Source organism: Mixophyes fleayi, chromosome 1 (genome assembly GCF_038048845.1).
Source record: "Mixophyes fleayi isolate aMixFle1 chromosome 1, aMixFle1.hap1, whole genome shotgun sequence".
NCBI classification, from domain to species: Eukaryota; Metazoa; Chordata; class Amphibia; order Anura; family Limnodynastidae; genus Mixophyes; species Mixophyes fleayi.
The window spans coordinates 321536845-321552813 of NC_134402.1; the positions used below are offsets into that span (position 1 = coordinate 321536845).

General features: G+C 38.7%; 1 protein-coding gene across 2 annotated transcripts in view; it reads left to right on the forward strand.

Moving 5' to 3' along the window:
- The window catches only part of MED13L (mediator complex subunit 13L), a 144342-nt gene that overhangs the window by 12823 nt on the left and 115550 nt on the right, over positions 1-15969 (forward strand). For both annotated transcript variants that reach the window (XM_075213842.1, XM_075213848.1), the window contains exon 2: positions 11418-11655. In XM_075213842.1, coding sequence (XP_075069943.1) covers positions 11418-11655 — 238 coding nt within the window. The remainder of the gene's footprint in view (positions 1-11417; positions 11656-15969) is intronic.

Here is a 15969-nt window from a genome sequence, read left to right on the forward strand (position 1 = left end):
CCTTGTGTCTTCGTTATGTCTGCCCCTGCCTTTAAATTGTAAGCTCTTAGAGCATGACCCTCTCTCCTCCTGTTTCCACCACTTTTAACTTTGCTCTCCAGCTGCTCTGCACACCTCCTTGGACCTTCTGCCCACTGACTTCTCTCTTGCTTTTCTTTACACCTTACTGTACCTCTTAACCTGTTAAGCCCTCTTGGGCACAGATTTCCAGCTTGCTGAGTATCTCTCACCCATAGCCTTTATTTTTAGTTGTACTTTGAGTTGCCTGAGTTATAGTGTCAACTCTTAATTGTACTGTGCTGTTTTGCCTTGTACTGTCTTTGTTCCTGTACAGCGCTGCAGACATTTTGTGGTGCCCTATATATAACAATTAATAATAATATGTTTTCCTGCAATATTATTTTAGTTTCTTGCTGGATGCAGCTTTATTTGTGTCGCAATGGTAGCTATTCATAACATTGTGAACAATTTAACATTTATTTTTAAACATGCATTCAAGTCACATTTTCTCAAAAGTCTCGGTATATGAAACACAGCCTAAGATTACAGAATTGATGTAAGAACATATTATATGACGACCCATCGTAGGCATAAATGGATGCGATTTACATTACTTTATTTAATAAAAATGTTTTGCATTTTCTGTTTTATATATTAATTTATAATCCTCTGTAGAACAGTTTTCAAAAACCCAGCTAAAATATTTTTTTAAGAGGGCATGGACAGAGGATTTTCTGCATGGTTTGATACACAAAAATGGAATAAAAATAAACCTCTCTGTGAATCCTTAGTACGGGTTTCAACAGATATTTTTTGAATCCTGCAGTCAGAGGAATTTTAAAACATTTTTGTATGGTATTCTCTAATAAGTAGTGGGCTATACACACAGCTCACCCCTCGTAGACATAACACCTCTTTAATCCACATCATAATCCTACACTATCCTCTAGTCCATTTTCTGTGTTCACCGTCAATCCTCAAACTTCATTCTCACACTTTTCAGAGCATCATCAATCCGCTCCCCCCCATTCCCCTATCAGCATGTCTCTTTAATCACTATTACCATCATGTCCCCACCTAATAATCAGTATGATCGCTACAGAGTGCTCCTCTGGCGCGTACACTGAGCCCTATGCTCCAAGCGCAGTGTAACACAGCAAACGCTTAGTAATTCTAGTGTTTGTAAAGCCCTGCCTTAAAATAGGGATTTGAAATGTGTTCTCTGTACAAGGTCAGAGTCTTGACAGTTACAGGGTCCAGATATAAATGCATACAGTATACTGTCAGGTAGAAAAAGGAAAAAAGAGTTAAAGACACTATACAGGTCCTTACAGTTGGGATAAGGCTGGGAGTCTGGCCAAAAACCGAGGTCCTGGCTTTGGGTAAGTGGGATAACTTTTACATATTATTATTTAATTTTAACAGTCAATGGTGGCCAGATAAGCGTTACAAAGGGAACCTAATCCATGTCCACCTTTTATCTGTGCGCCAATAGATCACTTGTAATAGTGATATGATGCTAACTGACACGACAGCTAACCATACATCTATTACAAGTGATCAGGGGAGACCTAGATAGGCTTTCTCATGCCCTGACATTCTCCCCTCATCCCACACACAGACTAGTGGCAGTTTCCAGTGGCAAAAATATTGTATCACCAGTTTTGTGCAGCACCTGCAATGCAGAAAAGCTCCTCCACATTGGGTTACACAACACTGTTTGTTGTATCCCGTGTCACCAGAAAACTTTGCCAACTGGGTGGCATTAAGAAGCGGCCGGGTGGGGGCAGTTGTAATATTTTGCATTGATAATGAAAAATGTTGGAAATTATTGCAGGCACCTGCTAGGACTGGTCAGACTGGTGGTCCGTATTCTAACATACACAGCTGGCTGTAGTGCTCACATAGTGCCTGTTCTAATAGGAGAAACAATGGTTTACTCTATTATAATGGGCTTCAAGAGCCGGGTGACAAGTAAAAACAGCTGGGTGGTGCACCCGGGAAATAGGTGCTGGAGAGAACACTGAGCATTCTTCATTTATAAACACTGTATTACATAGTTCTGTACAGTTAGAATTTTTTCCTTCAAATTGGTCCCTGCCACACAGACAGGCAGACAGTCAATTAACCTACTGGTAAGTTTTTGGACTGAGAGGGGGAACCAGAGCTCGTGGAGGGAGCCCGTCTGAACTCTGGGACACCCATACAAACTCCTCACAGATAGCTGTGTAATTGGAGGTAATAAAGGATTGAAGTCCAATTAGCTGTGTACTTGTATATGTATATATTATTATTTTAGCGGGGTTTCAGAAACACTTGTTTAGAGATTACCTGTAATTATTAACCTGCCATTATAAATGGGAATTTACATTCTCATGCTTGAATACTTGTATACCCCTAAATAATATACTGGGCATACACATGTTTTATACCTCATAAATAGCTTGCTCTTATCTTTGTTTCATCATCATCACCATTTATTTATATAGTGTCACTGATTCCGTAGCGCTGTAGAGAGAACTCATTCACATCAATCCCTGCCCCACTGGAGCTTAGTCTAAATTCCATAACATACACACAGACAGAGAGAGAGAGAGACTAGGGTCAATTTTGATAGCAGCCAATTAACCTACTAGTATGTTTTATGGAGTGTGGGTTGAAACCGGAGCACCCGGAGGAAATCCACGCAAACACGTGGAGAACATACAAACTCCACACAGATAAGGCCATGGTCGGGAATTGAACTCATGACCCCAGTGCTGTGAGACAGAAGTGCTAACCACTTAGCTACAGGGGCATTGCAAATCCACATTCTTGTTTTTATTTAAAATATCATAAATTTCAGATGACAAGTCTTTATTTTTCTAAGTAGAACATGTTTGTAGCACGGCGTAGCTTTTCACGTAGGTCTAGCCTCTGAGTAGGCTTTCTACTAAAAAATGGGACCATGATCTCTTATTCTGCATTATTTAATCTGCAAATTTAAATATTTTCCATTCGTATGATTGAATCCTGGCTAGTACATGAAAAATGCATGTGTTTTTTTTCATGTGCTTTTGAAATGTTTACTGAAAAGCAACACTGTATAGAAGTATCGGTGAGACAGTTCTACTACAGTGATTGCAGAAGGTATAATACCTGTAAGACCTGTTCATATATTTACCTGCCATTATTTCATAACCACACTAGATGTACAAGGCATTTTACAATTTGGAGTCCTTTAATATGTTCTGCATTTATAATTGGTTTTACTTCTAACATATGGACTGGCTCTTCGTTTACAGCACAGTGACTAACCAAAGTGGTGCCAACTTTGTCATAAAATATATAAATGTCATATTCTGGAAATATTTGAAGTAGTTCTATTTTTAGGAGTTGAATGATTGCAATGAGTTAAACTTGTAACGCAGCTGAAGAGTGAGATTTGTGTGGCTTGAAGGGCCTAGTACATTAAAGCTGTAGAGATGAAAACAGAGCCTGCACATGCACAGCTTGCCTTTTTTTAACCTCCTCTTACAAAGGCTGAGTAGTGAAGTGCAGAATCAAAACACCTCTCCAGGACTATCGCAAACCCATCAGATCCTAGAGAGCATGTGTAATCTTGTAAAAGTTCTCATGAGGGTTTTCAGAGCATTAATCATGTTGTTACTGGAAGGGTTGTGTTTTGCAGAGCAGAAGAGGGTCAACTGAAGGCTTTTTGTTTTGTGTGTGATTGGAATGGAAAAGTGTGTGTGTGTAGATGAACTTGTTTCTCACATTTAACTGCCACAATACATTCCACACCTTCTGGAAGCCGAAAAATGGACCAACCTATACTATTACATTTCCCTTTAAAAAACAAAACAAAAAAACCCAATTATAATAAATGGCTGAAAATAGTATGGACAAATATATCCATTGCACATCAATTAACAGCTCTGTGATTCCCAACCTGTGTGTCAGGACACGAGTGTGTATCACAATACCACCTACATGCTTTGTCATAGAAAACAAATATGAGCTTTTGTTGTAATTGAAAAAAACACAATTTAGCTCTAATCCTCTTAGGTTTTGAAACATGCTCATTCTTATTTATTCTACTTTTCTATAATGACATATATGAACATGTGGCATCTGTGTCAGAAAGTGTTATGGTGCCAACAAGTATGGGAACTGCTGAGACAGACCATATTTGAGAATGACCTGCATATTATACCAGTGTTTTTGGTCCCACCTTTGGCATGTAATATGCCTGCACTGTGTACCTTTCAGCCCAATGCATATGATGTGCTACCATATGCATCCTTTGCATGCATCAGGGTGGATCCTGCTAAAGCTGCACTTGTAGCAGCATTAATGGCTGTCTGAACTATAAGCTCCTATTAGCTCAAATAGCTCTCAGCAATAATAGGTCCCATCACAGCAGTCAATAACATTGTACTGAGTGGTCAGTGCACTGAAATGACCTGTCATGGAGAGCTCACTTTCAGAGCTGCGGGGAGAAGGAATTCTGAGGGAGGTCACGCTTGGCCATCAGAGCACATTTCTTATGTTGGCCACATACTGCAAGCTTGGACACTTGGCTAAGTATCTCGCTTCCCCACAATGACATCAATGACTATAATGATCCTATTTAAATCAGTAGGATCACTTTTGTGCACATTCATGATATTCGTGATCGATGATGCCTGCGGTCCTGTATTTTCATCATCTGATCACAGTAACAAGCTGCAGTGACACTTGGCTTAAGTGAGGAACACCTGGATCTCTCTTCCAGTTTGGCCACTCATGTATGAAGTTCAGTGTTAGTATGTCAGCTCAATTATTTCAGTAAAAAATAAACCTGCAACATTTTTTGATTTGTGCCAAACTTATTGGATCACTAATGGACATGTTGGTAATGTAGTTGAAAAATGACTGCTATTGGCCTCTGTGTGGTATTATCTTCGGACGGACCCTATTAATGCCAGAAAAGATCTGTCTGCTCATCCAACTCTCCTCCAATTTGGCCACTTTGGACTCTGATCCTGTCTCTAGGTGCTGCAGGATAGTTCCTTGTTTTGATGGCATAACAGCTTTATGGATCTATGTTCACTTCTTTCTTCCCAGGTTAGGAGAAAATTGAACAAAAAAAAATTAGTTGGATGGAGGTGAGCACAAATCCATTAAGCTATGTGTTTTGCGATTAATAAGCTTTGGAGTCTGAATGTTATAAATGGTTGTAAGCGGCAGACTGTCTTAAGATGGCCGCTTTATTATAGGTGGCTGACAATGTTTAAGCCTTATAGTAGCCACACACTCTCCCTTCCAACAAGTACAGTTATATAAATTGTTCCCCAAGCCTCTCACATGTAAGATCATTTGGGAAGGGCCAACTGCACCTTCTGTTTCCTGTTACTGTCATTTATTTCTATTATGATCACCTCAATGTACAGCGCTATGTAATATGTTGTAGCTTTATAAATAAATTATAGTAATGTTTTACATATGGCATCCGTTTGTATCTTGGGTCTAGTTTCCCTTTAAGAAACAGAAATGCTTCATTGCCCCAGGCAAGTTGATACAGTGCATTCTTGCAATTTCCATCCACTTTCCTCCCCTGGGCTTTCCCAGCTTATAGTTTCATCCTGTCCCATTTCACAGCTCAGTGTTAACAAAGAGTTTGCCAGTAAGTATGTGTCTTGTTCCAAAGTACGTCCTGAAAATAACCAATATCTTAATTACATGCTTTTATATATAAAGGGAATCTGTGTCAATTGCTATGAACTATTAGTAGTATTGTGGAAGTTGTTATTTAGCTGTGTCCAGATTAGGAAGTTTTAGGTGTTTTACAGTTGTAATAAAAAATACTATACCATAGCAAATTGGGTTTACTGGATAAGGAAATTACTCAAATAAACCCATAATGCATTGGAATACCTGCTCCTCACAGGGTTCATGGATAATGGTTATTACTGTAAGTGCAGGAATTTCTACAGTGGTGCTAGTGAACCCTTTAAAATGGTTTAAAAAGTTGAATACATTTTGAGTTTTGAAATGGCTGTTTCAAAGCCCAGACTTCTATCTTCTCAAAATGTTGTGGGATGCCCTGAAGTGGGTGTTTATGCAAGAAAGCCCACAAGCATCCATGAGTTGAAGCACTTTTGTAAGCAGGAATGGGCCAAAATCCTTCCAAGTCAATGTGTGGGACTAATGAACAATTCCTGTAAATGGTGTGGCTTACTACTTTGCCCCCCGGTCTGTGTGTGTGGTGATGAAGGGATGTTCTTCTTACACTGTTTCTTTCTCATCGTTGGTAACCGACTGCTTCAGACCACTCCTACTGGCGTCACCTTGCTATTAGACACTCGCCGACTGTGAATGCCAACTGCACAATAGTTGTAGGAGAATCACACTCGCACCACTAGGCTCCTTAATGGCATTTAGAACCGCTTGTTTCTGGGTAGCTGGTATAGCTTTTGCAGATCCTCTTTGTTGTTGGTTGGCTGGTACCTTCTGGCTGCTTACTATGGATCAGGACTGCTGGGTAGCGGGCAGAGCGTTGAACCAGAAACGTTTGGTTCAAAACAGGACATCCGGGAACGGATTAGAGGGTAAGCTCTTATCTTTTGGGCACAAGATATAACCGGCATTAGGTGTTAGACAGAATATTCAAGCATTTGTTTATTGCTCCAAGGACCTTTACACACTAGTTAGAGGAGCTAGTGATCATAAAAAAGTACAGATGGTATACTAGTACCATTGAAATAAAAAATACAGCTCTTATATACTTCTGACAGACAAGTTGGCAGGGGGCAGCCCAGCCCCCTGATCCTAGCTGGCACCAGAAAATCTGAGATATGTCTGATTAGCATCAGGATGTAATATATTCTCTGAACATGGATTTATCGTAATTTAAATTTAACAAACTTCACATAAATCTGTTATTTCCAAGATTTGTTGCTATTTTATTATTCAAATAGATTTCCTATCTCTCTAAGACACAGGATGAAAAACCAACGACCCCCTTCTATGCATTCAAGCCAAAAAGATGTGTTGGTCACTCACATGAAAAGACTTAATTAGCATGGGATTTCCTTTCTTGCAAAAAACTATTTCCTCCAATATATGCCTCAGAAATCAATACATTTCCAATGCAAAAATCAGTAAATTTGAAATGATAAACATTGGCGCACTGCACTATTAATTGAAATAAATGTTTACAATAAGTTATTTATAAGTGATCCAGCCGCAGTTAGAATGAATAAAAATCTTATAGCGCTCAGTTCCAGACCAAATCAACCAAAACAAATATAAAAAGGAAACAACAAACAAATTGTGGAATAACAGTTGAATCAATATGCATGTCCATGGAGATATAGATATAGTGAGAGATATAGCGAGAGATAGAGAGAATATCCATGGACATGCATATTGATTCACCTGTTATTGCACATCTTTTCTGTTGATTCAATGTGTTTTGTTTAGTTTTTACATTTCTTTTGGTTAATTTGGTCTGGAATTGAGTGCTATAAAATTTTTATGCAATGTGTTTAGAGAACTGGGATACTTCACTTAAGAGCAGGTCGTTCCGGATCTAGGGGGGTATTCAATTGTTAGCGTTAACGGAAAAAAACGAGCGTTTAAAAAATATTACAGTTTATACGGTAATATTGCGCGAGAAAAGCGTCAATACGGTAGTTTACTCGCGGAATTTCGAGCTGAAATTACGCGAGTAATTACCGTATTAACGCTAAGATTTTTTGAGTGCTCGCTTTTTTCCGTTAACGCTAACAATTGAATACCCCCCTTAGAGTGAGTTTCTGGATTGGAGCGCTGTCCTTTGTATTGTTTTTATTGACAGAATGAAGACCGTGCTGGTCAAAGGGGGTCACACTAGTTACTAAAATGTCTGATCCTTTCTGATAGATTAATGAAAAAGTATATCTTATTGTGTTTTTTGGGGTCTCTTAATCGATTTTAATGGCTTAGATGAAGATCTCACATTTAAGGCCATTCTTTCAGAGGCCTTTAGAAAACTCTAAAGGGTTCACAAATTTTCTTGCACAACTCTATATATGTGATAAATCTCTCTGAGGTCACCACTATATGTTGTCACTAGGGATTTTAATGCAGTGTAGACATGCTCAGGTAGTTCCATGGGAGGCCTGTATCAAGCTAATCATGCCATAGTGACCATAATAGAGGCATGAAAATCAGATCTACAATTAGCAGATTTGAGTTACAAATAGACCATCCTATTCTCGTTTCCACAAATTCTTGCTTGGTGTTTAAAGAATTATAAAGTAAAATCAATTGAAAATTAAATTAAGGCGAAAAATAGATTCTATTGCTCACAGCCCTAAAATGCTTAGATGTGCAAGCAATGGGCATAGCTACCCAACTGTTAGTGAACAGCAAGAGGGGGAGATCAGAAATATGATGCTGAAATATAGTTATGACTACACTATATTTCATGCTCCCACACACTTTTTCTTTATAAGTAATTATGTTGCAATATTAAATGCACATTTTCCCATTAGTCATAGTCACCAGCTGTAATGTTGTTTTCTAAAAGCTAAAGTTTTAGGTGTGTGTGTGTGTGTGTGTGTGTGTGTGTGTGTGTGTGTGTGTGTGTGTGTGTGTGTGTGTGTGTGTGTGTGTGTGTGTGTGTGTGTGTGTGTGTGTGTGTGTGTGTGTGTGTGTGTGTGTGTGTGTTATAATCAGCATTGCAAGCAGGTATCTGTAATGTATAGAAACATTACCCATCTGTGTTGCTTGTTTCTTCCAGCAGCTCTGCCCACTCCTGGTGCATTGTAATCATCCCATACCAGCAGAACTTTATTAATTCCCCTCTGCTTAGTGGCCAGAAGCCACCAACTATGACTGACATTTTTTCAGTTTAGAGTTTCTCCTACCAGCTAGGGCAGCAGCACTTGCTATTATGGGCAGCACGGTGGCTAAGTGGTTAGCACTTCTGCCTCACCGCGCTGGTGTCATGAGTTCAATTCCCAACCATGGCCTTATCTGCGTGGAGTTTGTATGTTCTCCCTGTGTTTGCGTGGGTTTCCTCCGGTTGCTCCGGTTTCCTCCCACACGCCAAAAACATACTAGTAGGTCAATTGGCTGCTATCAAAATTGACCCTAGTCTCTCTGTCGCACTGTCTGTCTGTCGCTCTGTCTGTCTGTCGCTCAGACAGAGCGACAGACAGACAGAGCGACAGACAGACAGAGCGACAGACAGACAGAGCGACAGACAGACAGAGCGACAGACAGACAGTCTGTCGCTCTGTCTGTCTGTCTGTCGCTCTGTCTGTCTGTCTGTCGCTCTGTCTGTCTGTCGGTCGCTCTGTCTGTCTGTCGGTCGCTCTGTCTGTCTGTCGGTCGCTCTGTCTGTCTGTCGGTCGCTCTGTCTGTCTGTCGGTCGCTCTGTCTGTCTGTCGGTCGCTCTGTCTGTCTGTCGGTCGCTCTGTCTGTCTGTCGGTCGCTCTGTCTGTCTGTCGGTCGCTCTGTCTGTCTGTCGGTCGCTCTGTCTGTCTGTCGGTCGCTCTGTCTGTCTGTCGGTCGCTCTGTCTGTCTGTCTGTCGCTCTGTCTGTGTGTTAGGAATTTAGACTGTAAGCCCCAATGGGGCAGGGACTGATGTGAATGAGTTCTCTGTACAGCGCTGCGGAATCAGTGGCGCTATATAAATAAATTGTGATGATGATTACTAGTTGCTAGCACATTTATTGAGAAACGGAGAATCGCTGAGCTCTGTTTAGGCACACTATAAGAATGTGCTTCTAGTTTAGGTAGGATGGATCTCCATAAGACTGATGCACAAGCCCAGCAATGCGAAATTCTTGGGTGTCCATTTCTCCTACGGTCGCCAGGGTGTATTTTCTAGTTGACCTGGTGATCAAAATTTTTTATCAGATCTAAATATTAGGACGGATCTGCACTCTGTAAACACTGATTGCTGCATTATTTTTTTAAAAAGTATTTTCTGCTCTTTGGCTACACAAATTTTTTTTTCTCTATAGAAAAATTGCTTCTAGTCATTTTTAAGTGGGTATTTCTATTGAAAAAGGTGTTTGGCATTTTATTGGTATTGCGTAATGCACTATGCAGCAATTTCTGTACAGCACAGTACTATTCTATTTCATCATCATCACCATTTTTATAACGCCACTAATTCCGCAGCGCTGTACAGAGAACTCACTCACATCAGTCCCTGCCCCATTGGAGCTTAGTCTAAATTCTCTAACGTACACACAGACGGACAGCGAGAGACTAAGGTCAATTTTGATAGCAGCCAATTAACCTACCAGTATGTTTTTAGAGTGTGGGAGGAAACCGGAGCACCCAGAGGAAACCCACTCCAACAGGGGGAGAACGTACAAACTCCACACAGATAAGGTCATGGTCGTAAATGTAACTCGTGACCCCAGTCCTGTGAGGCAGAAGTGCTAACCACTTAGCCTACCGTGCTGCCCCATTATTTAAACTGTTTTGTGGGCAGCAAGCGCGAAGAACATAAATAAATAAATGGTGATGTTACATAACAATCATAGTAATGACAGCAGTAGATTCAATATAAGATAGTTTGTACATTTTTCTTTTATATGTATCCTAAAAAACAGAAGACGAAGAAGCATTTGGTGCCATCAATTTTGCATTAATTAACAGGTGGGTAGGGGTATAAAGAGACGAGAAAAAGGAGTAGAGGTGGGCGAGGGGCAGAGGTGTCCTCTTGGATGCAGAGTAATAAGGGAATATGACCAACTAGGTTTAGTTAAGAAGATGGTACCACTGTGGGGGGCGCGTACCAGAAGAAGGGAAAAGATTGTTTATGTAAAGGGAGCGCAGTTTTTTTGATAGCAGGCAAATGTTAGTTCATCAGCATAAGTCATGTATTCATTTGATGTTTCCTAAATTTGCACGATGATCTGAGATATGTTTGGAGTATTTACAGCTTTGACAGGTGGTAGAGCTACGGATATGCCTACTGCATTTATTTTGGTGTTTAGGAACCTCTGTGACAGGATAAGGAAGTGAAGTAAATTTAGAATTGGGCAGAATCATTACTGTTTTAATGCAGACTTCTGATCTCTGCAAGGTTTGTTTTTTGTGGTATTTTCACTAGATGTGCGTAAAAGACCCTCTCTGACCACAGCTTCACCAACAGAGATCTGATGCCCATGGAAATATGCTGTGTATTGTTACTGGGGCATAGTAGCAACGGGAGGGTAGTTTGTTAGTTTTTTCTTTCATGCGTAAATTTATTGAAGATGAAGCTATGCAATGGATAACATTTTATCTTCCAGTATCTGCAGGTTGACTGAACATCAATATATATATATTACAAGTAATACAAATAATATTGTAGGAAATAATGTGTAATAATTATATTCTGTTTTCATCAACTTTGTAAGCATAACTGCTTATATCTTTACATATTATGGTCTTCTCCCTATAGGCTGAATTAACTGGCATCAAATGGCGTCGCTACAAGTTTCAGGGCCATGGCGACTGCAGCCCAATCATCTCTGCTCCAGCCCAAGACGACCCCATTCTTCTGAGCTTCATCCGCTGCTTGCAGGCCAACCTGCTATGTGTGTGGAGACGTGACGTCACGCCTGACTGCAAAGAGCTCTGGGTTTTCTGGTGGGGAGATGAACCAAATCTTGGTGATGTCATACACCATGAGCTGACCAGTAAGTGAATTTGGTTTATGTTTTATTTTATTTGTTTTGCACTTGGTTTTGTTGGTCTTTTGACGCAATATTATTTTTTCTGCTTTTTTGTTGAATGCATAAAGCACTATGTTGGGCCATGTAGATGAAATGTAAACTTTCTATATAAGCATAGAAGGATGGTTTGTTCCAGTTGATAAACATTTTTTTTGTTTTTTTATTCACCCTTTCTCTTAACTGCAGTATTTTTGAAACATTGGCTTTGCATTGTGTTGCTTTGGGGCTTCGTATTGTAAAGTAATATGCCTTACTAATGTGTAGTGGTAAAAGGGGGTGTATCTTTATGGTGAATTTTAATGTTGTGTGTTGATTGGGTTTTATACCTTTTGTGATCTGGCTGCTCATTTGCATGTAACTTATTTTTCAAAATAGCATTGTTTTTTCTTTATAGTATTGGTTTAAAATCTGTACAGTTACCAGTACATAAAACTGACTTGCTAAATATTATAGTTCCTTTTTTGGTAACAGGTTCACATGTGTAATTGGCAGAATGTAAGAAGTTTAGTGCTGGGGTGTGTGTGTGTGTGTGTGAGATATATATATATATATATATATATATATATATATATATATATATATATATATATATATATATATATATATATATATATATATATATATATATATATATATATATATATATATATATTTTATTATTATTATTATTATTTTTTTTTAAAAAAAAAACAAGATTGTGACATTTTAAAGGCTGGTATTTAAAAAAAAAAAAAAACAACAACAAAAGAAGTTGGGGAAGCATACCATTAGGAAACTAGACAACCTACAACATCAAGCGAGGAGTCTATTGCCTTTCTAACCAAAACCTGAAATGTATGATAGTTTCCAGGAGGTGGCGCAATAGAGGAATGTTTTTCATTTATTTACCAAAAAAGAAAACCTTGGTTAAAGTTGAAAAACAGGTATGGTCACATCTCTGAATATCTGCTTTTTAAATGTGAAAGTGACTAGCTGTGTGCTGAAACGGATCCTGGATCTAGTGATGTTTACGCTGTTAGAAGAGCGCTGACACCATTTCCTCCCCTTTTGGCACTGCACTGGCATTTATATGTGGAGATTGGTTGGCTAGTGGTTAATAACATGTTGCAGTGTGCAAAAATGTCCAGCAGTCAGATGTAGGTTTTATTTTCTAGAATGTGTTGCCAACATAAGTCTTATTCTACCCTATTTCTGGTTGATTGACTGCTAGAATATGAACCCTTATATTTTGTTGCTAGAATGTGATCAAATGGCTTGAGAACATCCCGACTAGTATTTGTTAGTCCCTTCTTACAGAAGTAGATGTAAATTGTTAGCGCAGCTCCCATTCTGTAGGTCACTTAGTCATGGTAGACGGCTTTCACAATTTTAACAAAATGTGTACGAAGTACCTCCTGTTTGTTCCGGATAGTACATTATAGAATTTATGTAGAGCATTCGCTGCAGGTAGTAGCAGCAGCAAGCATTGATGCGGGCACATGTGCCACTTGCAGTGTTATAGCCCGTCATATATAATTGAGCAGTCGGCATCATGCCATTCCAACAATGTGCATAATTTATCAGGCACCTGTTCTTAGTGGCGGTACTCGTGACAGTACTACTTCCATAGTCTGCCTTTAATAATACATAGCGTCCCCTTTTCCCTGATAGTATTTATAAAATATTCCGATTTGTGGTGTCTGTGGTAGATTCATTTGCTGGACATGAACGTACTTTGTTTTATATGATTCATGTTCTTTGATGAGACAAACGCCCACATTCCTTGTACCTGATGTTATTCAGTGAAATATTTTGATGGCTATTGCACTTAATTTTCAATACTTTTTAAGTTTACATTGCTTGATGCCTAGTTGTCCTGAAGGCAGCAACTCTGGATGTTGGGTACTGATAATATCAGACAAATTGGTGAAAATGGAAAATCTCTTGAATGTCTGTTTTGTAGCAAATAAAACAGTAACTGTTAAATATAGCAAATGTTGGCAGAAAAATAAATATCTAATGTTGAATTTTAAATATATTTTGTTAACACAACAAACCATATTCTGTGTGGGTATATATGTATTTATTATTGTCCACATTTTCCAAAGAGTATTCCGGATCAGATCAGGCCCCCGAGACGTAAGATTTCCTAGTAATGTTACATCTAGTTGCAGTCACTTGTTATCCCAAAGGTACTACAGATAAGGTCCATTGTATATATCACAGCTCAGTGTTGTGCACTTGGTGTCTCTGTGACACAGCGGTCGTTTGATGGGCAAATAAGTCTTTTGTAAAGTAGGTACAGAGCATCTTTTTCACTGGCCTGTCAGTCAGCGGTTCATCATAATGTACACAGCATTGTTTTTTTTTGTTTTTTACTTTTTTTTTTTTTTAAATAATTAAGCAGTGACTTCTACATGTCTGTTTACTCCCCTTTATTGTTGTGTTTTTTAAGTTATTACACCAATTAAACAATCACTTTTCCTTCTTCATCGTAAAAGCTGTATGTATTATTGTTATTATTGTCTTGTTCTTTAATACCTAGTATATGATTGCTTCAATATTATACCCACAGCACCATGTCCCCTTCATCACTTCTTTTTAAGTTGTACTCCAATTAAAAGGGGGTGAAGGCATCCAGTGATACCCCCAGTGATAAAAATTGTGTAAAACCCCGGCTACTTGAAAACTGGTCCCCCCCACCCCACCACCACTTATTGGTGTTGTGGGGGCTTTCCTTTAAAACTTGTGCTTCTCTGCTTATTCTCCAAATAAACCCAAATGAGTAGGTTGCTTTTTTATTTGGCTATCATTGTGGGTGGCCAAAATGGATGTTATGCGGCTAGCCGGACTGATCATTTACAGAGTTGCCTGGGCCCATTAGTGTGATTGGAATATACATGCACAGTAGTAGTTATCTTTTGGTACCATTTAGCAGCATACCTGATAATGAGCCTTTTGATTTTGACATGATTATTATTAGGCATCGCACATGCTCTGCTATTGGGCCTTTTGCTTGGCATGTCAGTGTGTGCGTCCAGCAGTACATAACTGTGGGAAAGAAATCCAGTATTATCCTTCTAGGTATAAAAAAAACAGTTTTAGAAACAATAAATTCATTAGTGATTATATTAGAAAAATATGGATAGTGTGTTTGCAAAATGTACGGTGGTCTGATAAGGAGAGATCTTTGACAGGTATTTATAGAATATATATATTATATTTGTGTGTGTAACATTCATGTATGTGCATGAGCTGGCAGTTCAGGAATCTGTATTCAGTGATGTCTGTCACCCAGTGGAATATAGCACGCTCAGTTGACAAGCAGGCAGACATTTAAAGCAGCAGCTGTGACAGATTTGATGCGGCAGCAAGAAAAAAAAAAAATCCCCACAAGGGGCTTATCCTGGGGTTGTCATTTAGAGAAGTGTTAAAGCAAAGCAGCAAGTCTCTTAATGACCTCCTTATCCCTTTTACAAATACTATCAGCCCTTCACTCCCTAAAACCTCTTGAGGTAGATACTTCATTGAACACTCCATGCCCATAAGAAGTAAATGAGGTAGTATCGTCTTAACTTTTATAGTGTTTCTTTTTTATATATGTACTATGTTGGTTATATTTATTGGTGTATAGCTTTTGTATTATTCCGCTATGTCCGAGCTTAACCAAGCATCTATTTAGTGACAAACCATATCTGTTTTTTCTGTATGTTTGTATGTATATATTGTGTGTGTGTGTCTGTCTCTCTGTATAAGTAATATTGTAGTACAGGTAATTAGTTTGTGATATTGTTGTTTTAAAGGAGGCTAAATAACAATAATGTTAGCTAGAATGTATGGTGTTTTATTGAATACACAGTGTTATGAGCTTTTCCACAAATAACTTTTTTCTACTTCATTTATTTTCCTATGTGTTTATAGTTTCTTGGGATGTTGCACAAGCAGTTCACATTGTTGCTTCACCCACCCCTCTAGCACAACAATACTTTTTGTTTTTTTATTTTGTTTCATCTACAAAGACCTTTTGTAGTTGATCCAGGAATACTGTATGTAGATATCTGTGGATGTGAATATGAGATTGGAAAAGATCAGTTTGTGTATTTGTGAAAGGATTTAACTCCTGGAGAAAAGAAAATCTGTTGTAACAAAGAAAATAATTTGAAAGAAAAAAAAAGATCACTATTTTTCTGTGCAACAGTTATAAGTATAAATTAGGTGCTTTTTGGGAATATTGCCGGTTTAATAGTATAAATGTAATGGGTGAATATTACATTGTGTTGTATGCAGAGCATGTAGTGT